We start from the raw sequence: 26,030 nt of genomic DNA, 5'->3' as shown, positions 1-26,030 counted from the left end.
GGAGCAGTGGCATCACTGCATGCCCCGGAATGGCAAGGGATATGATCTTGTAAATAGGAAAGCTGTTACTTAAAAATTGTATTGTTCACCTACTAGCCATGTATCTCTTGAAATCATTTTGTCATGTTTACAATGATGTACCTTATTGGTAACAAATTATTAGCTTGATGTTTAACAATAGTGCCTTTAGTAAATTATTTTACAACCAAAACACGTTGTTTTTTGTTAGATCAACTTAGCAGAATGTATAAGTCCACAAGGAGATGTACTGTAAGAAATCTAAGTTTCTGTTCATTGACTAGGTTTTAGTTTTGTTATTTTAATAGCCTTCATTTTTTTAGATCAGTTTTAGGTTTGTAGCAAAACTGAGCATAAAGTACAGAGTTCCCATGTACCCCCTTCCTCGACTTCAGAAACACAGAGCCTCCCCATAGGTTTTAGTTTTAAGGATTTAAAAAGTAAAGGGCTAAGTCACTTACTACTTTCTCGTATGTATTTACATTGAAGTAAGTACTGAAACAAGCAACTATACCATTGTAAACAACACAGCTTCCAGAGTTTTTAACTGTTCCACTAAAATTAGTTACTAAAAGGTGTAGCAGTTTAAGTATAAAGTAATCCTTGACATTAAGAAACGCTAGACTCAGGTATCTTGACCACAGTAAATCTTTAATGAGGTATAATAATGTTAACAGTTGAGGTAACAACTTGCATAGGTATTTAATAGATGAATGATTTTAAACCTTAGCCATTTAATACTCGAGCTGTAGTTTTGGCATGAATGATTTGTTCAGTGATAAATTCTCATTGCACTTCACGATCAGCTGCCTGAAATGATTTCAACCTGCAAGCAAAACCCACTTGAGAAAAAAGATAAATCATCTTCCAGTGGTTAACACTTAGCTAAGATATTACATAGCTCTTCTATAGAGGTTAATGGATTCTCATCTTTCTGAATAAAATTAAATTAGCAGCTGTAGGACTTTAAAGAGATCTAATAAGGTTGTTAGGGAAGAGCAAAGAGTATTACATACTATATTTTTAATAAAATGCAAGTGTAATTTTTTTTAATTTTAAAAAAGGGCCCAGTGTTTGAATATCTAAGAGGCTCTTAGTATTCACATAATCCTAGCAAGAGTAACTTAATCCAGGCTTTAGTTATTTAGAAAAATGAGATACTGAATATTTTGCCCAGATGCCAATATCTTGTGTGTCCTATGCAATTTTTTCTCCTCGACTTATTTTTATCCCTTTAAACTAAAAATTTCAAGATACAATATAGTACAAAGCTTTAAGAGATCTAATGTTAAATATATAAAATGAACTCATATCCAAGTTGAACTGTACTTGTATTATATAATAATATACTGTTTGCTACATTCAGTTTTTTTATGACTGCTTTATTAGAATCTGGACAAACCTATTTACTGCCAGACAATCATTATAAATCTTGGCCAGCATTGTTTTCATGTCCATAGTACTGAAGTCATTTAAACATGCTATTTATAAAGCTGTCATCTTCATTTGTATACAGTTTGACTATGCCAAATAAAGAACAATTATTAAAACAATAAATTTTTGAAAAAAGGAAGTTCCAATAACCAAAATAATGTCTGTTCTGAGCCCTGTAACACACAAAGCCTCAGGAATATTAATGAGTGTGATCAGTGAGTATTTAAGTGGTACCTTGATATTTCACTTTGTAGTAGTTTAACTCCCTTTAGAGGGCAAAGGTGACTTCAATATACAAATCTGAAAGAAATGCCTTTTTTTTTTTTTTTGGTAAGACTATTAGTGAAAAAAGTCTAATATTCTGTCTGATAAGAATTTGTATAGAAAATAGCTATAAAAGATAAATAAGAAATGTATAAAATGATGCCACCTGAACTTCTTCAGTAGAAGATTGCACAAATTCATGATCTGAGCCAATTAAGACATCGAAATATAAAAGAGGTAACACCAGTCTGAGGTAAACACTAAAAGTTTAAAACTCCCAAGTACTTGAAAAACGTTTAGTTACCTGCTGACATTGATACACATATACTTACGCTAACTTCCTCTGTAAAAAAGATTTGTTGTAGTTAGATACAAAATATGTAAACATAGTGTGCACTGATTAGTAAGTAAAAATAAAAACAATGAAGCTCAAAATTAAGTCAGCCCTTTAAAAAGTATATATACAAATCACAAGAAGAAAGCCCCACTGTCTTTGGATCAGCTAAGGATTTCATTAGAAGAGGCATCAGCTTCTTCACTGGGATGTTGGCTACCAGACAGGAGTTCTGGAGGCAAGAGTTTAGAATGTCCATTCTCAGTAACTCGCTGGGTATAAAACAAGATATAAGCTTGGGCCTTGCATACTTCATCCATAGTGCACATGCTTAGCTTGGAATCATTGCAGTGTACCCAGAACCCTAGAGTGAAGCACAGAAATACATCTTAATGTTTACAAAGGAACTTTAGAAGTTTCTAGTATAAATGAAAACATGGATTTAAAGACAGTTTCAGTGAGAGCTAAGCTTTTTTCAAAGGGAAAATAATAGTCTAGCCAATTTATTTCTTTTAATTAGAAATACAGCTTGGGCAGTATGTTACTCTGGAATTATCTACCTTTATCCTAGAAGTAATTTGAAGTTACAGAATCTGACCGATTGGTTCACTTGACACTAGCTTTAATTCCTGGTATAATCTTACCAGTTCATGCTTTGCTGGTAATTATACTGTAAAGCAAATAGTGTACAACTCATGGTAGTGTTAAATTAATTGCCTTCATGGGTTATTTGGGGCCTTTTGTCCATACCTCTTTTTTCTAAGGTTCATGGAGGCATTAAGTAAAAGTTTTATATGTTAGAACTTGAACTCAAAGTTTGTTCCAAATATCTGTGATCTGCCAGTTCGTTAGATGCTTTGTTCTTTAACGAAAGTAACTGAATTAAACCAGTTAAAACAGAGGATCTACTTTTGGAAGTGTGCCTTTAGCACTCTCTGACCTTTAATTACTGAGACCATCCTTACTGTTTTATCCCTTCAGCTCTTATAAGTCAAAACTACCACAATCCTGCATAAAATATCCCATTTTCTGCACAAAACCCCGTTTTTTATGAACAATACTGCAGAAGCATTCTTCTTGAAAGAAAACAGAGGTCAAGTGGCTTTGCTTAAGATTACTTAGTGGTCAGTTTAGAAACCCTGAAAGCCTGAACTCTGGCTTCCAAAAGTCTAACCCAAGATAAAACACTTTTTCTCGTCTCTACCTCCTTCGGAATTATAACAGTAGGCAGTGTAGTGTCCTGAGCCAAATCCTTTCCCGTGGTGCATTACTACAGCAGATAAATCATAGATATAACATTCTGGTCTGAGGGATTTCAGGGATTCCCTGCAGCAATAGGGCTCCATGTTTAAGATTTCTTCAAAGCCAACATGAACACCAATCTTCTCTCGGTTATTATGTCCTGACCACCTACGAACAAATCAGGGTAAAATTATCAACAAAATCAAGGGAAAATAACCACGTACTAGGTCCAAACTCATAATAGAAGGCCTCAGCGTAGAGTACAACCATATATAATAAATAGTGTAAACAGAAAATCCTTTCAATGCTAAAGTTGGCTATAAATAGAGGATTGTAGGCTTATTTACCAAACAGGTACAGTCAGGTTGTAAAATAAATTATTTGGCTTCTGTAATTAGATGACAGTATAGGAAGAAAATTAACTTTCAGAAAAATATGGCACTATGGCATTTTCCCCCTTTGAAGAGAGAAATTCAACACACCAAAGGGTTTTTAATTCTTACTGTCTTGTCCATACTTTGAGGAGGATGTTCCAGAACCTAGAGTTTGTTCCTGGGAGACATAACCTGGACCTTTCTTGGCCAGGGGTGGAGAAAAAACAAAACAGGGCACCTCTAATTCCTCAGAACATTTCAGAGCTCTTCATACTAAAAAAATAGAAACTGTGACCCTTCCCTGTGTGTAAATCAGTATAACACCTGTTAGTGACAAAACTCAAATAATGTCCCTATACTGTCAGTTTCTCAATCTGTTGGTCATGCTTCCCAGTCTATGCATGTAAAGCAATGTTTTCATCTTATGCATAATATGAATTGGTGCTACAGGAGAAAAATAATGTAATATATGTTCTTTCAAGAGATTATAATCCAACTTGGGGTGTTATGGTGCAGAGACAAAAGAGAGACAGATGAAAATATAGTATTAAAGTATTGGGGCTTCCCTGGTGGCACAGGGGTTAAGAATCTGCCTGCCAATGCAGGGGACACGGGTTTCAGCCCTGATCAGGGCAGATCCCACATGCTGCAGAGCAACAAAGCCCATGTGCCACAACTACTGAGCCTGCGCTCTAGAGCCCGCAAACCACAACTACTGAGCCCACGTGCCACAACTACTGAAGCCCGCGCACCTAGAGCCCGTGCTCCGCAACAAGAGAAGCCACCACAATGAGAAGCCCGTGCACCGCAACGAAGAGTAGTCCCCTCTCGCCACTAGAGAAAGCCTGTGCGCAGCAACAAAGACCCAATGCAGCCAAAAATAAATAAATTTTTTAAAAAAGTATTAAAACATGAGGTTAAGACAGCAGGAGGTAGAGAAGGGAGAGGGGCATATAGACAGGTTTTATGAAGGAAAAAAATGTGAAAATGCTTATTAGTATGATGTAAAATGTGGTATGGAACTAAAGTCACGTGAGACTTGCAAATTATGTCATCTGCTGGACTAGAAGTCATATCCCAATCTTTCCCTATTAAATGTATAAAAAAATCCTGTATCCAGTGTACCTTTAATCTTAGTAAAGATGGAAGACCAAGCATGGAAAATAATGGGACTTGCTTAACCTAAGTTCCTGTCATTCTCACTTTATCTCCCTTTTATTTTACCATAAAATTCAAACCTTAAATTATTTAATTATGCTAAAAAGTTATCTAATTAGAAAATATTCATTTCTGCCATTTGCAGCAACATGGATGGACCTAGAGATCATCATACTAAGTGAAGTCAGAGAAAGACAAATATCATATGACATCACTTACATGTGGAATCTAAAATGATACAAATGAACTTATTTACAAAAGAGAAACAGACTCACAGACTTTGAAAACAAATTTATTGTTACCAAAGGGGAAAGATACTGGGGAGGGAGAAATTAGGAGGTTGGGATTAACCTATACACACCACTATATATAAAATAGATAATCAACAAGGACCTACTATATAGCACAGGGAACTCTACTCAATACTCTGTAATAACCTATGTGGGAAAAGAATCTGAAAAACAATAGATATATGTATATGTATAACTGAATCACTTTGCTGTACACCTAAAACTAGCACAACATTGTAAATCAACTATACTCCAATATAAAATAAAAATTAAAGAAAAAAATATTCATTTCTATCAATAGGTGGGTACCCATTATTTTCTGCTGATAAAAATACAGTAAAATGATAAAGAAAAAGATAACACTATATCCAAAATTCATAATGGTTTACTTCTGAGAGGGTGCAGGAATAGGACTAGGAGGCACACACATCGGAACTTCTAAGGTATTAGAAATGTTGTTTCTTATGCTTCTTAAAAGCTCTTGGGCGCCCCTCCCCAATCCCATTCTCCCTTTTATCTTACATACCCTATGTATTGTGTACACTGGCAAATACAATAGTACTTTTTGAATAGATGAAGAGAAAGGAAAGAGATAAATGTGGTGGTAATGGCTGCATAAAAATGGTCTCTGAATCAGAAATATGGCATGAAGCGTCAAAAATGTTTTGGGCAGAAGATGGAAGGGGGTCAAATAGGTTTAAATTAAGGTGAGCTTTAAATGGCAGATTAAAGAGTCAATTATGAAGAACAGGAGGTTCTTCAACAATTTATAGTAGCCAATTAAGTACCAATTTAAGTACCATAAATTTAAGTCCTTTCAATGCTGTCTTTATGGAATCTTATATGTTCTCACCTCTCCATGCTACCTGGCCCTGAACAATATTCACCTCCTAACAATCTTCCTGTTTTCATTCCACTTGATTTTACACACCATGGCAGGTCTCACCAGACTTTTCACTAAACTTTTGTTATATACCCTTTCCTTCCTTCATACCTTTGTTCAGGTTGCTCTCAGGCTAAAGTCCTCCTCCTGTATACACCCCATTCATTCACTTAATATTTTGGGGCATCTACTATGTACTCAGTTCTAGGCTTTGGAATATAGGAATGAAAAAGACAAGATCCATGTCATTACTGAGTTTCTGTTCGTGGGGAGAGAAATAATAAACTATTGCAGATAGTGGTTTTTGCCATGAAGCAAAAATAGGGTAGGTAACGTGACACTGAAGGTTGGGTGGTGCTACTTTTAAATAGGATGGTCAGGGAAGTCCTCTAAAGAGATGAAATATGAACTGAGATTTAAATTATACAAAGTCCTCTATGCCATTAGAGAGGCTTTGGGAATGTTTAGATTTTGCCTAACTCCCTCCTCCAAGGCGCTGATAAATCATTTTGTATATAGTTTGTGATACTTGGTATTTCTACTTCACCATTATTTCTGTGCATGCCTGATTATAATCTTGTTGAGAAAAGAATCCAACCTTATATTCCCCAAAGAATATGAAACAACATCTGGCATTAAAAAGCACTCACATGGTATCTGCTGACTGTACTTTTAACAGCTTAAATAAGTAACTGTAGTCAATTATTTCCATTAACAGTGATTATCTCTGGGAAGTGGGACTGAGAGAAAGAGGTACTTTTAGTTTGGGCTTTTACATTACCTTCTGTAATGTTTGAATTTTTTTTTAACATGTATTCCTTTAATTTAAAAAAGAAAGAAACTGGCAACAACTAATATGTACAAGAAACATGATCTCAATAGTTTCCAAATCATAGCACATAAAGTAACTTCTCATTTCTTAAGAGAAAAATAAACTCTCAAGTTAACATGGTTATTACAAGGTATGAATCCATATGCTTTGATTAACCAACAGATTTGCCAACTAATTTATCTAAATATATTTCTGAAAACTGAAGCTTTTTGTTTTTGTTTTTAACTGCTTGGAACTGAACTGCTATACCATTGTTCAAATATTTTCCAAGCATGAAGCAATTGGGTCAAATACTCTCAAGTTATAGATTTAAATTTTAAAAATTTTATGCCTAAAATATGCTGAATACTCTCAAGTTATAGATTTAAATTTAAAAAATTTTATACCTAAAATATGCTGTATACTCTCAAATCAAATACTCTCAAGTTATAGATTTAAATCTTAAAATTTTTTTTTTAAATCTTAAAAATTATATACCTAAAATATGCTGAATATTAAACACTATAAGCAGAGACTTACAAGGAGAATGATACTAGCAGACCGAAATGCGAGGGGTCAGCAATACATTCTGCAAGGGAAGATAATCAAGGAGAGTTACTGAACATGGTGTCTATGATTAGGGCTAGAGACAATGACAGAATTTTTTTCCCTTAAAAAAAAAAAAAACAAGTAGATAAGTCATCTAGCCAAGTATTAAAATTTATTCTACTACTAACCTGAATCGTTTGAGATGTAGTCTGAGAACCTGAGGTAGGTGGCAAATCATAAGCTGTTTCTGGGCTTCTGTGAGTACAACTGGTTTTGAGGAAAACCTTCTACGCTTTGCTGTGATATTAAAGACAGAATGAGATGCAAATTTAAGGATACAAGGAAAAGCTGAGTAAACTCAAAATAATTCAGACATGCATTATCAATTAAACATCTACTGCATTACAGGCATTTTACTGTGTTAGAGATAAAGGCATGGCCTTGCCCTCAAGACACTTAGAATCATGTAAACACACAAAACTTATGAGCTAGTCAAGGTATACAGACATGTAAACAAATAAGCACATTGACTCTTGAGCAATAAAGGCTTGGATTACACGGGTCCACTTACATGCAGATTATTATTTTTTTCAATACATGTACAGTCGGCCCTCTGCAGGTTTTGCATGCACAGATTCAACCATGGATCGAAATTTACATCCGCAGTTGGTTGAATCCGCTGATGCGAAATCTGCAGATACAGATGACCTACTATGGAATTTGAGCATCGGTAGATTTTGGTATAAAAGTGGGCGCTCCTGGAACCAATCCCCCATATATACTGTACATGATTTAATATAATCCTGAAAATAAGGCAACAGAATGATACTGTGCTATAATATTTTTAAATGGATTTGGCCATGCCAACTAACAGGAAAAGTTAAAACTCTCCCTAAACATACTTTAATATACTCTGAGTCTAATTAAAAAGTTTCATGGTCAGTTCATTTCTTGAGGCTAATCAGGATCCCCGGGGCATGGGACCTTCCTTCCAAGAACACCCATCCCTGCTTCCTGGGGATCCACCCCAGCACTGCCCAAGAAAGCAAGCCTTTACTAGCTCAGCATCTGAGGTCTCCCTCAGTATCTTGCTATTTTAGTACCAAATCTTAAACAAGTGGAACTGAGGATTCTTTTTGTTTACCCCCCTGCTTCTCTAGAGGTCCACCTATGGACCTTGTCCTGGCTGGGCCATTGGCTACCAAAATTTGCTCTTGATGTCCAGGAGCTATTCTTCAACTTGTACAACAACTGCGACTCCAGCCGTAGCAGCAGCTGCTTCTCATGTAGGAAGTAGAATCAGTCCACCATGAGGCTGTCCTCTAACCCATCTCCTCTTGCTACCAGAAGCCTTTCCTCCAGGTCTATGCCCCTGAGATCCAGGTATCAGGCTGCTGCTGAATGTCAAAGACCTACCTTTGGATTGTCATCCAGAAATATATGGTCCAAGTGTAGCTACACAAACGATGTTAACTCCTTGAATTATAATTTTAAACATTTGACATTATGTATTAAATTAAGGCAGCTCTTTTAGGCCCTTATTTGGTGGACCGAGGAGACACACACAAACATGTTATAAAGCCATATTCTGCATTTATTCATATCTTTCTACTCCCAGATTTAGTGATGGAAGCATCTAGGACCATTCACATTTATGTCCAAGAAAAAAAATACTTCACTAACAAATCTGATAAAGGTTTATTTTCTTTTAACCTTATAAATCTTAGGCTCCTATAAATTAACAGATTTTATATTAGGCAGCACACAGAAAACAATGTTAGTATAAGTTGTTCTAGAATACGATCAACTGATGTGCCATTTTTTTCAATGCTGGAACAGCCATGTTTCTTTTATATTTACCTTATAAGTTTAGTATCTAAAGCCCTAGAATCATTTTTTCAGACATGGAGCTTAAGGAGAATATCTGCAAATATAAAGTATAAACACTAAAATGCCATGTACACATCGACAGAGATAAAGAAACTGGATAAAGACACAGAAGATCCGATGTGGTTTTGTATACCGTTGCCTGGAGGATGATGCTTCTTTAATTGAAATGGCTATTTCATCCCCCAGTGCTGGGTTCCTATGCTCGCCTCTATCAGAGAGCTTATCATAGTAGATCTTAATTGTCTGTTTCCTCCATTAGGTATGTGAACATCTTGAAAGTGTCTTACGTCTATCCACAGCAACTAGAACAATTACTAATATAGAAGAGACAGTCAGTAGATGGTTTTTGAATAAATTTTTGTTTTTATGAAGCCAAAGTCCATAGCAGCAGTCCAACTATATGTCTTATTTCCTATTATATAAGTACACAGACACACACACACACACACACACACACACACACATATATTATCTATATATCAATGTTTTGATATGTAGCAAAAAGACTCATAAAGCAAACATTTCACTCAGTACTAAATAACATGGTTACCTTTTACTATTCCCATTTGCTACTTTATTCTGCCCTCACATATTAAATTTAAATCTTATTTTACGAATTCTTTCTATAATTTACTATAGGATCAAAACATTTTTAATGTCATCAATAAGGGAAAACAAACACATAGTTCACAAATGCCAATTAAAAAGTAGAACTATCCAGCCAAGTTTCTTTTGATAAACTAACAGTTTATTTCTATACCTGCTACTAAAGGAATTTATTCCAGCTTCCTTCATTTGTGTTTCTCTTTGCTAACCTTTGATAAGCAAAGAGAATATACAGCTTCTACTTACAATTGCACTGGTCACATATGTAGATTTTTCCTTCTAAAGCTTCGGTTTCTGTGAATTTGGCCAACATTTCAGTAACCAGACATGGCTGGGAAGCAATATCTTTTCCACTGCATTGGTATCTTTCTGGAAATTCCAGTGACAAGTCCCAGAAAGGTTCTATGGTGTTTGATTTGTTGTCACATGCAAGACATGTAACCTGCAAATAAAAATATTAGTTTCTCAGATTACAATCCTTCTGTCAAAATATTTGTTCCTTTCACTAGAAGCCACTGCCAGTAAATTAGCTCTTCTTCTGAAGATGCACTATCAGAATTCTGAATAATCTGTTTTATATTATTTTCAGGGAATAATTTTTTTCTTCCGTAAACCCATCATGCATTGATGGGCTTTAACTACTAGGCATTCAAAAAGCTCCAACGGCATTAGTCAAGTCTGAATTTAGTAGAAAACCAAACCATGGACTCAGTTACATACCCATTGTGTGTATATATATGTGTGTGTGTATGTGCATCTATACATATATCTTTCACTGATTGATTTTCTCTCCCCAAATCCCTATAACCTCTTAACCATGATACAAGTAAAATACTACTAGTATATTTTTATATACAGATTTTAAAATATAGTATATTTTTATATATGGTATATTTAGTGTATATTTTGAAGCCCTACCAACTGATAATTTCAAAGGATAGTACATATAACATAAATATACATATAATATAAATATTATACATATAATATAAATACTCCCACTTAAAGCAAACATCACTACATTAAAATCCTCATCAAAATATAGGAACCATATAGAATATGAGGCCTTTCTAACAACTTATGTAGGAAACAGAGTAACTGGAAAAGGAAAGAATAATAATTTCAGTAAAGCATTCAGCAGGATTTAATGCCAACAAACACTGCCCATAACTGAAGACAGACTCTGTAGATCTAAAAATCCACACATGATACAAAATATCACTAAACTCTTTCATAAAAGCTATATTCCTGGAACAAACAAAAATAAAGAGGCCAATTTTAATGTAGATTTTAGATTTAACACAATGACACAAAGAAAATAATACTCCTGGTGTTTAGTTTGGGGACTCACTAGGACCATGGTCTGACCTTTTGAGAACAGTTTCTTGAATTTGGTGTGGGGGTGGGGCGGGGCGGGGCATTCCAACCTCTGAATCTCCTGAGATGACCAGTTTCCTAAGTGTTTATTACACATTGAAACGAAGAAAGCAAAATGCTAGCACAACAATTTTTATTAATTTCAAAATTCATCCATAAAGGAAAAAACAAGCACATAACCACTCTCGCACTATTCAAAATATAAAATGGCAACTTTCTGGAAAGAAATTTGCAGCCAAGTATCAAAAGTCCTAATCTTTGACAAAGTAATTCTACTTCTAGGACTCTGTCCTAAGGAAATCATTAGAAAAACCGTATTAATTGATCGTGACATTATAATGATGTCTGGAAACAGTTTACAAGTCAACAATATGGAAATGATTAAATAAATTATGGTATATACATATGATGGACACTGAAATGTTGTGAAAAGAATGATCAAATATTTTGATGACTATGAAAAATCCTTACATTATTAAATGAAAAAGTGAAAAAAAGCAGGTAAATTCAACATGACCATACAATTAGCGGGAAAAATATGTTTAAATATTCAGAAGAAAAAAAAAAACCTAGATGGAAATATACCAAAATATTAATAGTTTTATGTGTGGGTTATGTGGAGTTATAGTACTAAGGGATGATTTTTCTTCTGCATAGATTTACTATACCATATAGATTTTCTATATGGTATATATTATTTTCTTTATAATTGTGTATTTTAACTTTTGCATAAAAAGTTTAAAATGACAGAGAAAGATGGTGGAAAAATAAAATTGCATGCAACACAAGAAGCACAACTCTTATGTGCTAATTGACACAATGTAGAATCTATACATTTCTGAAATATGAAGGGAAATAAACTTCATAGATATTCCCTAAGAAATACATTTGAAATATTTAAACTACATTCCAGAAAAGTATGCTATAAAAACAAAAGGTGTTATTATTACCATGAAAGTTGAACTGAGGAACAGAAGCATGTGTATAGGGGCCTAATTGCCTCAGTTAAAAAATAAACTGTTTTTTTAACATCTTTATTGGAATATAATTGCTATACAATGGTGTGTTAGTTTCTGCTTTATAACAAAGTGAATCAGCTATACATATACATATATCCCCATATCTCATCCCTCTTGCAAATAAACTTTTTAATAGATCTTTATTGGAGTATAATTACTTCACAATACTGTGTTAGTTTCTGTTGCACAACAAAGCGTATCAGCCATATGCATATTGACTTACTTCACTCTGTATGACAGACTCCAGGTCCATCCACTTCACTACAAATAACTCAATTTTGAATAAACTTTTTTTAAAGCTCTATGCTCTGGAAAAGTAGAGAGCTGATGTCTAGTAATAGTCTACCAACAAATCCACTCATTCTAGAGAATCATTAATTAGATGGAAGATTCTGGTTTTCTGACTTCCACAGGGAAATTTTTGCGGGTGTAATTAAAATAAAGGAAAACCATTTAGGATCTTTCTAGATGAAATCACATTTATTTACCTTAAAATTTTGCTACCTACTTGTTAAAAGTTTTCAAACCTTGCCCCCTTTGGTTCTATAGGAAATCCTCCAGGGCTACTCCTTGGTCCCTGAAATTTCTCAAGTGTACACCAAATCCATTCCCAGTACAAAAGTATCTTCAGGGCTTCCCTGGTGGCGCAGTGGTTGAGAGTCCGCCTGCCGATGCAGGGGACACGGGTTCGTGCCCCGGTCTGGGAAGATCCCACATGCCGCGGAGCGGCTGGGCCCGTGAGCCATGGCCGCTGAGCCTGCGCGTCCGGAGCCTGTGCTCCGCAACGGGAGAGGCCACAACAGTGAGAGGCCTGCGTATCACAAAAAAAGTATCTTCAAATCTGTTCCTTGTGGGATTAAACTCTTCTCAATCCCTCAGAGAACGAATGCAATATCATTAACCTAAGAAGCTCTGTTTCCTGATTCCCTCTCCCCATCAAAAAGCTTTAATATACCATGGATGTAAAACTACTTCCAATGATTCATGAAGGAAGCAACTATAAGAGTGAGCTGACTTCTTCATACATTGTAAAAGTGACCAATTTTGACCTGACAACAGTACTAGTGCTAACATACTCGATATACAGAGAATATGCATTTTTTAGGCTTCACTTTATGAATTCCCCAAGATGAAAATAAGATTTTTAAAAATCCATACCTGACTAAGAAGTTGTCCATGAAAGATGTTATTTACAACATTCAGAACCTGCTTGATAAGTTTCCTTTGAGAAGTGGGGATAAGAGCTGGTAACCTGGTACCAGTTGTCTCTAGTTCATGTTGTATTTTATCCAAAAGCTCACAAAGAAATTCCTGAGCATCTTGTTGGGCATAACCACGAAAAGCAGGAATTAGTCTCCATACTGAGTGTAGCATAGCAAATGGTGAGACCAAGGCCCACTTTCCAGACCACATGACTTGGAACAAAGTATGCAATTCATGACAGAGAGAAATGTATTGTGAACTTGGCTCCCTTGGCTGAATAAGTTCCATCTTTCTACTCTTTGATGCTCCACCGCTTAGTCCTGATGATAAACTTGGATGTCTGGAGCGAACAGAGCATGTTTCTTTTTCTTGGCATTCATTCATTTGATATACTGTATCTGTGATTGGAGGATGCTTATAAGATGATCTTGTTTTATCACTAGCTGTCACAGCTAGCCATTGGTTCAGATCAAGTTTTAAAAAACATTGTCGAAAAATAAGTAAATGACTTAACACTTGAAGAACAGAATTCATATAGCAAGTATTTCCCAAATTTCTCAATCCTGTTACACCAGGAGTTACTATTGGTCTTCGTTTAACAGAGGAGTCACTGGCTTCTTTTAGTCTTACATCTTCTGAGGTAGATACCACTTTATCTTTTGCTGGTGATGCTGAGGCTTGCAGTGGTACTTGAACAGGAACTATTTCTACTGTGGTGGACTCAGCTAGACCTTGCAAACGTAAACTCTTTCTTGGAGGCATACTTTCCAATTCTGCTTTAACTTGATACTCTAATTCTTGCCGTCTTTTCTTCACTTCTCTTTTTGCTATTTTTTCCTGAAATTGTTCTTGCCTTCTTCTTCCAGTGGGTGACTGTTCAAACCAAGTTCGAAAGATTTTACCCATTAGTATCCTTCTCCTGTGCCAAAGAGCAGTATACATTTGATCTTCATTTTGAAGCAGAGATTGGGTGCCATCATGTAAGAAATAAGAATCATCACTTGTACCCACAGACCGTAAAACCCTTCCACTACGAGTGGTGCAGTGATAATTCTGACTTTTGATTGCACTTAATGTACTTCGTAGTAACTTCAGGTCTCCAATTGCATTATCATTAAGAACATAATCATCACAAAGGTAACAAAAAACATACATCTCGTTCACCTCCAATGCAACAGGATGACTGCTTTCCTGAAAGTGCCTGAGTGCATGTTCTTCAATATATCTTCCACAGGCCACATGGGAACAGCTAAGGCAAGCCCAAATAGACTCAGTTGTATTGCAGTCCACACAATGCCATTTCTGAGGGTTGAGGATGGAATGGTCTTGAGCAAGCCGCAACTGCCCAATGTGTTTGCACTTATCCATTGTTAGCATTTATTTAGTCTAGCTGAGAAACACATAATCCAAACAAGTCTCTGTTCATAACATTTGAAGCATCTGAAAACTAAGCAGAACAATGTCAATTTTTAATAAAAGAAAAACAAAAAGCCAATATTTTTCTTTTTCACAAGGTATTTTTTCCAGGAATAATTTAATAAAATTGCTCTCTCTGCTCCCAGTACTTGGGCTGCCTGTCATAATACCATAGGCAGTTCTCACTTTTCATTTACTCTAGACTTCACTAATCTTTCATCCACCTTGCTCTGAAAGCACACACACATCACCTAACTTTCTCTGATGGTTCCTTTTAAAAACTTTGTTTTTAATTTTATGCCACCATCTACTGGTAAAGAATGGGTAGCAATCCCTTTTCACATCCCCTTTTATCCAATAGTCTGAAGGCAGTTTACAAAAATATTCATTTTCTTAAAAATTGGGACTGGCAAGACCCAAATACATCTCATTAGTGTCTATATTCTGAGAGCCCTAAGTGGAGTTACTAAAATATAATCATAGTTAAAAGCATGGGTTTTGAAGTAGAAGCACTTAGGTTTGAAGCTACCTCTGCCACATACTGTTTATATGTCTGATTTGATCAAATATTCTAACTTCTCTAAACTTCATCTGTAAAACAGGGAAAATCATACCACCTTCACAGAATTGTTAAAGGACTGAGATAACAAAATATCTGGCACATAGTATGCTCAGATATTTTGTGAGATATATAAATGCTCAGTAAACAATAAATATCTACACATAGCTATAGTGAACAAATCAATATTACATTCTATTTATTTAAATGATACTAAATAAAAATACTAAATAGTCTAATTAACTACCATTTAAAATTTGGCTTTCCACTAGTAAATCAATAATGACCTTTAATTCATGGCTCTGTAATGATAGACTCTGATTTGATAGACTTGACAGTTTGCCTTAAGGAAAGAGAAAAGCATTCTCCCATTCTGTCTTTGTATTTGAATAGACTCTCAGGAATGTGCAAGGATGTATAAGCAAATTAAGAAAAAAGAGGAAAAATATGAAGTGAGTGGCAATATAATGAACTTCTACATTCTGGCAGGCTAAGCATTATCTGAAATTAGAAGCTTATTTCAAAAAACAAACCCACAGGGCTTCCCTGGTGGCGCAGTGGTTGAGAGTCCGCCTGCCGATGCGGGGGACACGGGTTCGTGCCCCGGTCCAGGAGGATCCCACATGCCGCGGAGCGGCTGGGCCCATGAGCCATGGCCACTGAGCCTGCGCGTCCGGAGCCTGTGCTCCGCAACGGGAGAGGCCACAACAGTGAGAGGCCCGCATACCGTAAAAAACCAAAAACAAAAACAAAAAACCCCACACACCAAAGAAACTTAACATAATAAAACAAATGTGATTCTGACCCAGAAACTTGTTCCTTTATCAGTTAAAGAAACACATCTGCTACCTGAACCTAAAAAGAGTGAAACGAAATCTAGTTAAAAAGTAGGGAATCACAAAACATTTTCTTCATTGATTTAACATAAATTGAACACAAATTTTATGTTGCAGCTGAGGACCTAGATACAGAGCACTCACAACATTGTGTGTAGCATGATCAATGCTTTCCATTTTTTAGGACAGCAAGACAGTATGAATTTCAATGTTACTTGCAGATGCTGCCCAAGGCCCTAAGAAAACTGCAAAGGTAAGGTTGATTTTTGGGTTTTCCCACCTCTTTTTTGTAAAATCTCCTAGCAATCAGAGATACTCCTGCCCACCACCAATTTCTTAACTCTTAAATACAGGGTTTGCTGAATAAAGATTTAAGACTGCCAGCCCCAGCCCTCACAACTGCACACACTTCACTTCTCTTCTCTCAAAATTTCCTGAGGCCCAAAATCTGGTCAAATATAGTATTTTATTAGAACCAGCATTCAACAATAGCTGCAATGGCAAAAGTAAGACATCAGTGATTAATATGCTCCATTACCCTAAATCTTTCCAGGTACTGAGGTTAATAATCTTGGAATCATACTTGTCTCCTCTCTTTCTCTCTCCCCACATCAATCCTTTAGGAAGAATGTTTGGCTCTACCTTCAAAATATATCTAGAACCTGATTACTTATTATCTCTACTGTCACCACCCTGGACCAAGCCACAATCAAGTGGATTACTGCAATTACTCCTAAATGTTCTACCAGCTTTGATCCTTGCTGCCACCAAAAGTTTACTGTTCACACAGCAGCAGCACACTCTGCCTTTAGACCCAGACAATGAGGGCCCAGACCTGACACGTTAGAGGGCCCCTGCCTGGCCCTCATTATGTGGAGTCAGCAGAGTCAAGGGATGTGGCCATCTGGAACAAGCATACATCCCAAACTCCCCTTTTAAACTGCTACTTGGGACCTGGAGAATTCCCTGCCCCAGTCATCCTCAAATCCTGCTTCCAGGGCATACCAGCAATAAGAAGCCACTGAAGAATTCTATAAAGGAGAATGACACAATCAGATATGTAGGTTACAGAGGGATCTGAACGGCAGATCTAGAGGAGGGATGAGTAATTAAAGGAGACTCTACTGCTCCAGATATTACAAGGAAATTAAAGCTGTAGCAAAGACAGGAGTAGAGGTAGATTAGTGCTGACCAAACACTGGTTGAAAGAACTGACTCAATATGGAGATTAAGTGAAGAATCTAGGGTTCTCTTCTATCTACTTTTACTTAAAAAGGATCATACAAAGAACACAGAGATAATTTAGTTAAACATTTGTTTCTGGCAAGTCATAGACAATAATTATTAATTCAACTTCTCGTAGAGATGAAGTGGGAAATGCTGTTTATTTATACTCAAGGGAAATTATTTCATTCTAAAATTTTAAAGAGGTGGTATGAGTTGACACCTTGCAGAACATTCAGAAAATAAGGCTCAAAAGAAAAAAAACCTAGAAAGAATATATACACACACACACGTATGTGTATATGTATATATACATACATGTGATATATACATATACACATACGTGTGTGTGTGTGTGTTATCTCGGGGTACTAGGACTACAAATTATTTTATTAATCCATATTTTTAAATTCCCCAAAAGAAGTTTTAAATAGGAAAGATAGTGCTAGATTATAGACTAGTCTCTTTACTTCCTTCTTCTCTATATCCTGCAAATACATTCCCTTAGTTATAAGGAATTTTCCTATTTCGTTACAGTTGTTACTAAAAAATCTATTTAGATGATGGCAAGGCCCCTGACCTTCAACAGGAAGTGGCCTATAATCAAATAGCGTAATTCCATTTGATGCAAAATTGTAAAAAGGGTGAAATGTTGATCAGATACCATCTCTCTGAGAGGCAATATAGCAGGGAAGAGGTCTCACAGCAAAACAGACCTAAGGAATCCAAATGCCTGAGTCTAACACTCAGCTGCATTTATTACGTGACATAGACAATTATTTATGTTCCACATACCTCAGTTTTCTTATCTGTAAAATAACAGTAGTAATAACATCAATAGGGTTGATGAGGGAATTAGGGAAATTTATATTTGTAAAGCACTTACAACAATTCCTGGCACTTAATAATATGGCCCTTAGTACATCTTACCTTCCAATAATAATAATAATAATAATAGTATTACTACTACTACTATTAATATTAATATTATAAATGCTAGCTTCCCTCTAGTTTTATCACTTTTAGCCAGGGGTTCTTCTCAGGCAAATGTGTACTAAGGCAAACTTAGGTACTAACTGATAATTAAGATGTTAGCTGAGGACTAAGGTCAGACCTCTCCCAGGGGTATTTGCATTTTAAAAGGCGATCTTTCAGATAAAATCTTTTTAAAAATCCAAAGAAGTGAAACCAGAATGGTGGAATGACAGATCATGAGATTAATATTTTAGAGTAGGGGGCCCACTTGCTCAGTCTATTTATGAAAGAAACCAGTAGGGGGTGGACGACCAAGCGAAGGGCAGGGAAGAATGAAGAAGGAGCTAGAGAGCCAGGCTGCTGCCACCAGAGACCTCCAGTTTGCTCTGCTGCCTGGAGCCACAGCTCAGACACAGTTACTAGAGTACCCCAAAGAGGCCTGGTCACACAAAGATCTAAAAGCCTGGCCACAGCTCGGAGACAGTTACTAGCGTACCCCAAAGGGGCCTCGTCACACAAAGATCTACAAGCTTGGAAGAGAAGAAAGGGGGATGGGAGTACTTCTTGACACTTCCTATTTTCCTCTACTGGGTTCAGAGCACTTCTTTTCATTTGCTAATCCACTGCTGAGAAGCTATATATTAGCTCTGTTTGGCTCCAGCAGATAGGATAAGTGATTTGGGGCAGTATATTCATTTTATAGAGAGTTAACAAAATATTTTTGTACCCCCCCATGTAGATTCTGGTAAAATATTACCTGTATCTATATATAATAGCAATATACAAATAGTCAAGATGTTTTGAATGAAATCTATATATAAAGATTAAAATTACCTATATCATTTTCTCATATTTTTAAAAAGTTTCACACTTTAAATTTCACTTAACAGCTATGAAATGGCTTTTTTAAAAACCAGATATGCTATCTTTATTTTAAATACAGATGGATTTATAAATATTCTGAAAGCTTCACTTTGTCATTCTTCACTGCTTAAAAACAATAAAAAATTTAATTTGTTCAAAGAAAACCATTCAAGCTACTCAAACTTTTCATGCCATATAAATGAGCAAGCATCTTTATTTTTACAATTCCCTTCAGCAAATCTCTAAAGTTTACAAAATAATTGTATTTGACTTGTTGAAACCTAATTATTTTACAGAGTTAGCATACCATTAAAGCAATTATAAAATAGAAAGCTAAAATGACTAGAAGAGAAATAAAACATAAGATCTTATTAGATATGGTATAATTTATAGTCAAAGGTTTATATCCACACAAACATCAAATAAGATTACAGGTAAAATATTTAACTTGTTACGGTTCGACAGCACAAAACTGCTTATACTTACCACACAGTGAGGACTGTAGAATCTATTTTAATGGCTCTTCAAACCTCTTCTTGTAATGAACCCTTTCTACCAGCAGAGGTTCAATGGTCAGATGTAGATAGCCATCTACCAAGTCTTTATCTTCAGACCTAGCCCTTCTGAACCAGTGCCAGGCACACTTCAACTCAGCTTACCTATACATCTTGCCTTCACAGAATTAGCTTTTCCAATATTCTCTTATCAAAGATACTGTATTATCATTCAAGTACCCAGGCTACAAATCTTACACTTTTTTTTTGATTCCTCCCTCCCATCTTTTCCATGCGAACATTCAATTTGTCATATATAGCAGGGCTATCATTCCCCAAGTCTTGATTCCTTTCCATTTCCAGAACTATCATTCTCATTATGGACAAATCATTCTGAAGCACAGCAGTAACCTCCAACCTGGTCTCTCATCATCCGGACTCTCGCTTTCCTTCATAGTACTATCCCGCCAAATTAATCTTCAAGTTTGCTTTGAGCCTTTAATGCTTGTACTTAAAATCCTCTGTTCCTCATAGTCAAGTAAAGCAGTGGATTTCTAACTTCGACTAAGACCCTTTAGAAACTTTACATCAGGTTCCAGTAAATGTGTGTATACATGTAACACACATACCTGGAGCAAAAGTTTCACAAACAATCCTTATAAAAATAATGTATTCTGATATTTCCTATTCTATTTCATTTAAAAAGAAAATGCTGGTCACAAATCACTAAACGGCAGTTTTTCAAATACTGCAATAAAAAAATACTTTACATTTGACAGTCGTGCTTTCAAAATTCTCCAGATTCCAGCCTATCTTCTTCATCTCATCTTATTACCCCTCTGTCATGAGCACTCCAGACAAAAGGAATAATCTCCAGTTCATTTCCTAAACTCATCTTCCTCATTCCCTCACTTCCACCTTTAAAAAATTTTATCTATCCTCCAAGGCCCAACTCCTTCATAAAGTATTTCTAGTTAAGAAAATCTTCTCTCCTAACTTCCTAAAAGGCTTGAATTGTGCCAAATGTGAATTCTTGGGTTTATCTGTGTGCACATCCTTACTCTGCCAACTACCTGCTGGGTAGGTTCCCTGTGGTAAGGGAGGGACTACTCAAGCATCTTTTATCTCCTTAGTAAGAAAAGGTAAGGGCTTTATGAAGATCCTCTAGGTTCTATAGCCATACTGTTTCAGGCTACCAAATTCTTGGCACAGTCAACTAGTATTAACTGCAGGCCCACTTCAGTTTTCTTTGTGTCTTTTAAATCAGTGGTTAAGAATAGAAAGTCATTGATCACCAGTGACCAAAACTGTCCCCTCCTCTTAACCAAGTGGCCGTTTTGCCCAGCTAAGGCAGTTTCCTGATAGTTTGTGATGTCATTATCCTACTTCCTCTGTTCTTAAACGAAGCCTACCATGTGTCTTGTCCCATCCTACGTGCTTCCAGACGCCCAAAATAGATCTTACACAAAAGCAGACTGAGAAATACTTCCCCAACCCTAACTGGGGTATTTTAAATTTTGGTATGACATGTAGTGACCCTTTAAATAAATATTTGTGCTCCAAATATAAGTATTACTAAAAGCTATAAGAATCACTGAAAAATTAGAAGGGTAACTAATTTTTTACTTCGAAAATGAACATTCCACTATAAACTTTTAGTTATCTTTAACATAATGATCCTTCTCAGGTGACCACTCACTTTCCACCTCAGTTTCTTTAGAAGACACTTAGAAAGAAAGCATAGAAACTACAAGAGGTTAGGTACCAGAGATCAGTTATATGAAAGTAATTTAGATTTTCTAATCAGTGCAATTAGTAGCATAGTTTTCAGATTTTTCTCATTAAAAATGTTTTTATGGAAGTCTGGAAGTTACCATGAAAAACAAACACAAAAATAGCCAAACTACATTACTATTTTAAAAAGTGACATAAAATGAGGGAAATGGCTAATATACATTTCTAGAAAGAGTATTTTAAAATCTGAATAGTCACTAATATAACATCATCATGCTCTATTAAGAAACTTCCCTCTTTCATAGTTTATACTTAGTCAAATAATCATCATATAAGATTTACATTTTATATAATGCCTAGTGTGTCTTATAGGCACAGTTTTTACAACTATCAAAGGATTGTTTAAAACTCTTATAAGACCACATGATAAATTCAAACTCCTGAACATGGCATGTAAGAGTTTTCAAATTGTGGCACAATATGTACTTTTCTACTTTTATCTATGACCAGCCACTTCCCACACATCTTTTGTTAAAATGTTTTTATATATCAATGACCACATGGTGAATAAGTTCAATTTTTAAACATGTCATAACTGGGATATGAACTCTTGTTTCATAGGAAATGGGTATGCACATTTTATATAAATACTTACATAAATTACATACTTATTGAAGAAAAAAACATGTACCACTGGGCATAAAGTAGAATATTTAAATAAAATTGTCACAGTAACCATCTTTATCTCATTAAAGAAAATTCTCCCGAGACTTCCCAAGAGGGATGGCATATGTTGAACCTTTATTTAACAAAGATAATTTTTGTAACAAAACTTATTTTTCTTTTAACAATACCAAATAACCTAAACAGATCCTCTAGAAGCTATTAAAAGTAGGAAGATTTGTTATTTTCCATGATAAAAGATAGGAGGAAATGGCAATTTCAGTAGGAAGTAGGCCTTAGGAATTACTAACCACCACAATCCTTACATGCATTTGGATAAGAATGAAAATAACTATCCACAGTAATTACGGCAAATCTTACCCACTCCTTATAAGCAGTTTTCAATTTTCCATTTACTTCACGGAACCACCATAGTACCCTGTTCTCTTTTAAGAGATGTTTATAAAATGCCAAGGGTCAAGCATAGTGCCTGGTACATATAAAGGGATTCAATATTTTTGAATGAACAAATTATTGAATGAATAAACACAATGGGCTCTCAAACTCCCTCTGCTCCGTCTTAGGTATGCTATTATGCCTATTATGTGTTTTGGCACCTCTCCTTGTCAATCATGATGTATTTCCTTTCCTTTATCCTTAGAAAGGCTCTGGTTATTCTTTCTTCCTCTAGAGATCTAGAATCTATAATTACCCGGATCTTGCTTGAAACTCATTAAACAATAAAGGACACTCTTTCCCTGGGCCTTCTTCAAGTCTTAGCATGCCTCTCCTGAGGCACAGAGATTGTATCTAGTACCGACCATCTAAGGAAAAGCAAGTTCTGCTGCCAGATTATTTGATTTCCTCACCCACCACAACTTACAAGTATTTCATTCACAGGCAATTTTGTTCCAAAATATTTATCATTACATCAACCCACTGCAGCTAACTTCATAACAATAGGGGAAACATTCATAAAAAGATTGACCATTCTACCATGGGTCTAGTAAATTGAGCTCAAATACTTTGTGTGAAATGGCCAGACTGTTATTCTAGTACATATATGACTTGGCCTAACAAGTATATTCTTGGACTATAGATTAGTTTTCTATGGCATGTAAAACTCCATTAAAAATGAATTTCTTATAATAAAGTGTTTATGATGTCTGAAAGTGCTATGAAAAATCAATTGTACTTCTTATAGTAATCTTTGTCAGAAGCCAGTATTGGTAGAATCCTTTTATATTTTAGTTACTTGTCACCTGTTTGGGCAGGGCCTAATGGCAAAACTGTCCCCATTACTGAACTCAGGAAATGATTGGGCATACATTTCCTATCTTGATTAGACTCCTAAGCCCATGCTCTCAGCCTCTCTCTAATCTCCCTCAACTAGACAACTCCATTAGAATCTGGCAATGTTCCTTCTGGCTAACATTGCCAGGAGGGAGAAAAACTTCAAAGCATGTTTTTTTCTGCTACCAAGATGCCAAAATGTTGCCTTTCCCTGTACTTCTGTATGATCCAAAAACCCAATTGAGCGAACATTTACAGAGGTTTTTCCTCCATGTTAAGCAGTAAGTCAGGTGCTAGGGTTACAAATAAAATACAATCAGACTCTGCCTTCAAACAATCCAACAAGCAGAAAATCCTCTTATGTACTACCAATGCTATAACACTCAGTAAGATTCAAGTGTGTAGAGGAAAAGTTTGGTAGAGGTATATATGATACCTTATTTCTTTCTTTTTGGAGCGCAAGAAAAAAAATATGTGAAAAAGGGGGGTAAAGACAATTGGGTAGAAACAATATACTTCAAACATTTAACCCAAATCTTCAACCGATTTCCCATTTTAAATATTCCAAAAAGTTTATCATTGTATATTACACTAAACGTGGATTCACCAATCACTTAAATTTTTTTAAGCTTAAAAAAAATGTGGGACATTAATGTTTTCAACGAAAAATAAGACTTATGCACAATCAAACCAGTCAAAACACTTCAACTTTCTACCATGTATATGTATTGAACTCTCTGTTCAATATCAGAATGTGTCTAAATTTCAATATGAATAGTCTACAATGATAAATACTGGAATGAAAAATCTGCTACCCATTGCAAAATTAATGGCTAGGACACAAAAAGCTAGAGAAATGGCAGTTCGGGGGAGAGAGGCTAAATGAGACAAAATGTATTAAATCTCTTTCAAATGGCCTGAGACACTAAATTAAGGTTAAAAAGATTAGGGTTCCAAGAATACAAAGTGTTCATGTCTTTCAAGACAACTAAGTACTGAATCTCACTGTGATTATGAAATATTCTATAAACATGTGCTTAACTTATGCTTGGCTTTCCTAATTTGATCACAGTGAACAGCCAATTCTTTTTCCTTGTTTATACCTAAAGCTGGTTTTAAAGACAACTCAAAATGGAATTCCAGGCCCAACATTACCACCCCCCTACTTTTACCCCACAGGCAGCTACTTAACAGATAATAAGGAATTCAAGTGCAGGGCCTGAAAGTCGTATTTCTATGCTAATTTCACAACCCCGTTACTCGCAGGATCTGACAAGGCTTAAAAATGGGGAGCGGGGGGTTTGAGGATAAAGCGGCTCTCTCAAGGCTTGCTTATTTTTTAACTTCCAAAATTAAAACTGCAAGAAATTATCCAGTTACCAGTAGAATTTACAACAGCTCAAACTTGAAGTCGAAACAATTACCACGTTTCACTTTCTTTTTTATTGCGGGGGTGGGGGAGAGGACGAGTCCTACTATTTCGTAAACTTGAGCAGTCATTTTCTTCTCCCTATGCTGACACATTTCTTTATGCCCCCCAAATAAGTTTAGCCTATTAGCATTCCTTCCCCGAAGGCCAGCGGGAATGGTTTAGAAAGCTGGTATTCAAAAATCCCAAGTGTCTCTAAGTGGCAGCAGGTGCTGGCAGTGCCGGGACCCGATCAATGGAGAGAAGGCAAGACATTCCTTCTAAATGGAGGACTAGAACCGCCCTTCCAAAGCATCCCAGGGGCGCTTCGAGCATCACTTGGCGGCACTCAGAGCCAGGAGGAGGATGCGGTTTTATCTCGACAGTGTCAGCTCTACAGAGCGCCCCAGCCCGCATCAGATACGCGATCAGATTCGCGATTACACCTCCTCCACGCTCCGGCACGCGGGTCGGGGCACAACTCCCCCTCTACATCCCCTCAAGTCCCCCAATTTTGCCCCTTCTCCCAACTCGTCCCCCGCCCCCAGCCGAGCGCAGGGTGGTTACGCGGTGCCCCTGGCCACAGGGGACGCCGCTCCTGGCAGCATCTCTGGGGACTCATGAGGTGCCGGCACCGGCCAGGGCATCGCTCGACCCATCTTAACTTCCCAGAGGCGCCAATTCTAAATTCGCCGGACCCGCCGCCGCTGCCGCCACCTCCTCCTCCACGCGCCCCTAGGCTCGCTCCCCTCAGTCCGTCGGCAGCCCCCTCTCCCTCCCTCAGGACCCCTGCGCCCTGCGCGGCGGGAAAACGCCGCTAAGTGCCTCCCGGCCCTGGGGTCTCCCGTCGCATCTCTGCTCCAGCAGGGAGCCTCGCTCCGCCAACCGCCGCAGCCGCGCGCGCCTCTCACGCACACTCACCAGCCCGAGCCGGAGCGGCCATCTTAGCGCTCGTCTCCCACGCCCCCCTTCCCCGCTCCCCGGTGCCGCGGCTATAGCAGCAGCGGCGGCGGCGGCGGCCCGGTCGGGCGGCTACGTCAGCGGTGACGCCGCGGCTGACCCCGCCTCCCTCCCCTCACAAGCCTTCGGAGGGCCCAAGGGGGCGGGCCGCG

The 26,030-nt window shown here is 36.9% G+C and overlaps 1 protein-coding gene across 2 annotated transcripts; it reads right to left on the bottom strand.

Moving 5' to 3' along the window:
- Window positions 1-650: 650 nt before the first annotated feature.
- USP44 (ubiquitin specific peptidase 44) lies at window positions 651-25,946 on the bottom strand. 2 transcript variants are annotated; one of them, XM_019918309.3, is made up of 6 exons: window positions 25,840-25,946; window positions 13,408-14,899; window positions 10,100-10,295; window positions 7,546-7,654; window positions 3,255-3,460; window positions 651-2,414 (listed from the first exon to the last, which is right to left on the bottom strand). In XM_019918309.3, exons 2-6 carry the CDS (start codon window positions 14,827-14,829, stop codon window positions 2,215-2,217), a joined length of 2,133 nt encoding a protein of 710 aa, XP_019773868.2. In that variant the 5' UTR covers window positions 14,830-14,899; window positions 25,840-25,946; the 3' UTR covers window positions 651-2,214. The 2 variants fall into 2 exon arrangements, with proteins under 2 accessions (XP_019773868.2, XP_073644438.1); XM_073788337.1 differs by lacking the exon at window positions 651-2,414 and adding an exon at window positions 7,349-7,397 and having other exon boundaries at window positions 3,335-3,460.
- Window positions 25,947-26,030: the final 84 nt, after the last annotated feature.

The sequence above is a fragment of the Tursiops truncatus genome, chromosome 11 (genome assembly GCF_011762595.2).
Source record: "Tursiops truncatus isolate mTurTru1 chromosome 11, mTurTru1.mat.Y, whole genome shotgun sequence".
In the NCBI taxonomy this organism is placed as follows: domain Eukaryota; kingdom Metazoa; phylum Chordata; class Mammalia; order Artiodactyla; family Delphinidae; genus Tursiops; species Tursiops truncatus.
The sequence above is the reverse complement of the archived record's forward strand: the minus strand, read 5'-3'. Positions and strand labels throughout refer to the sequence as shown.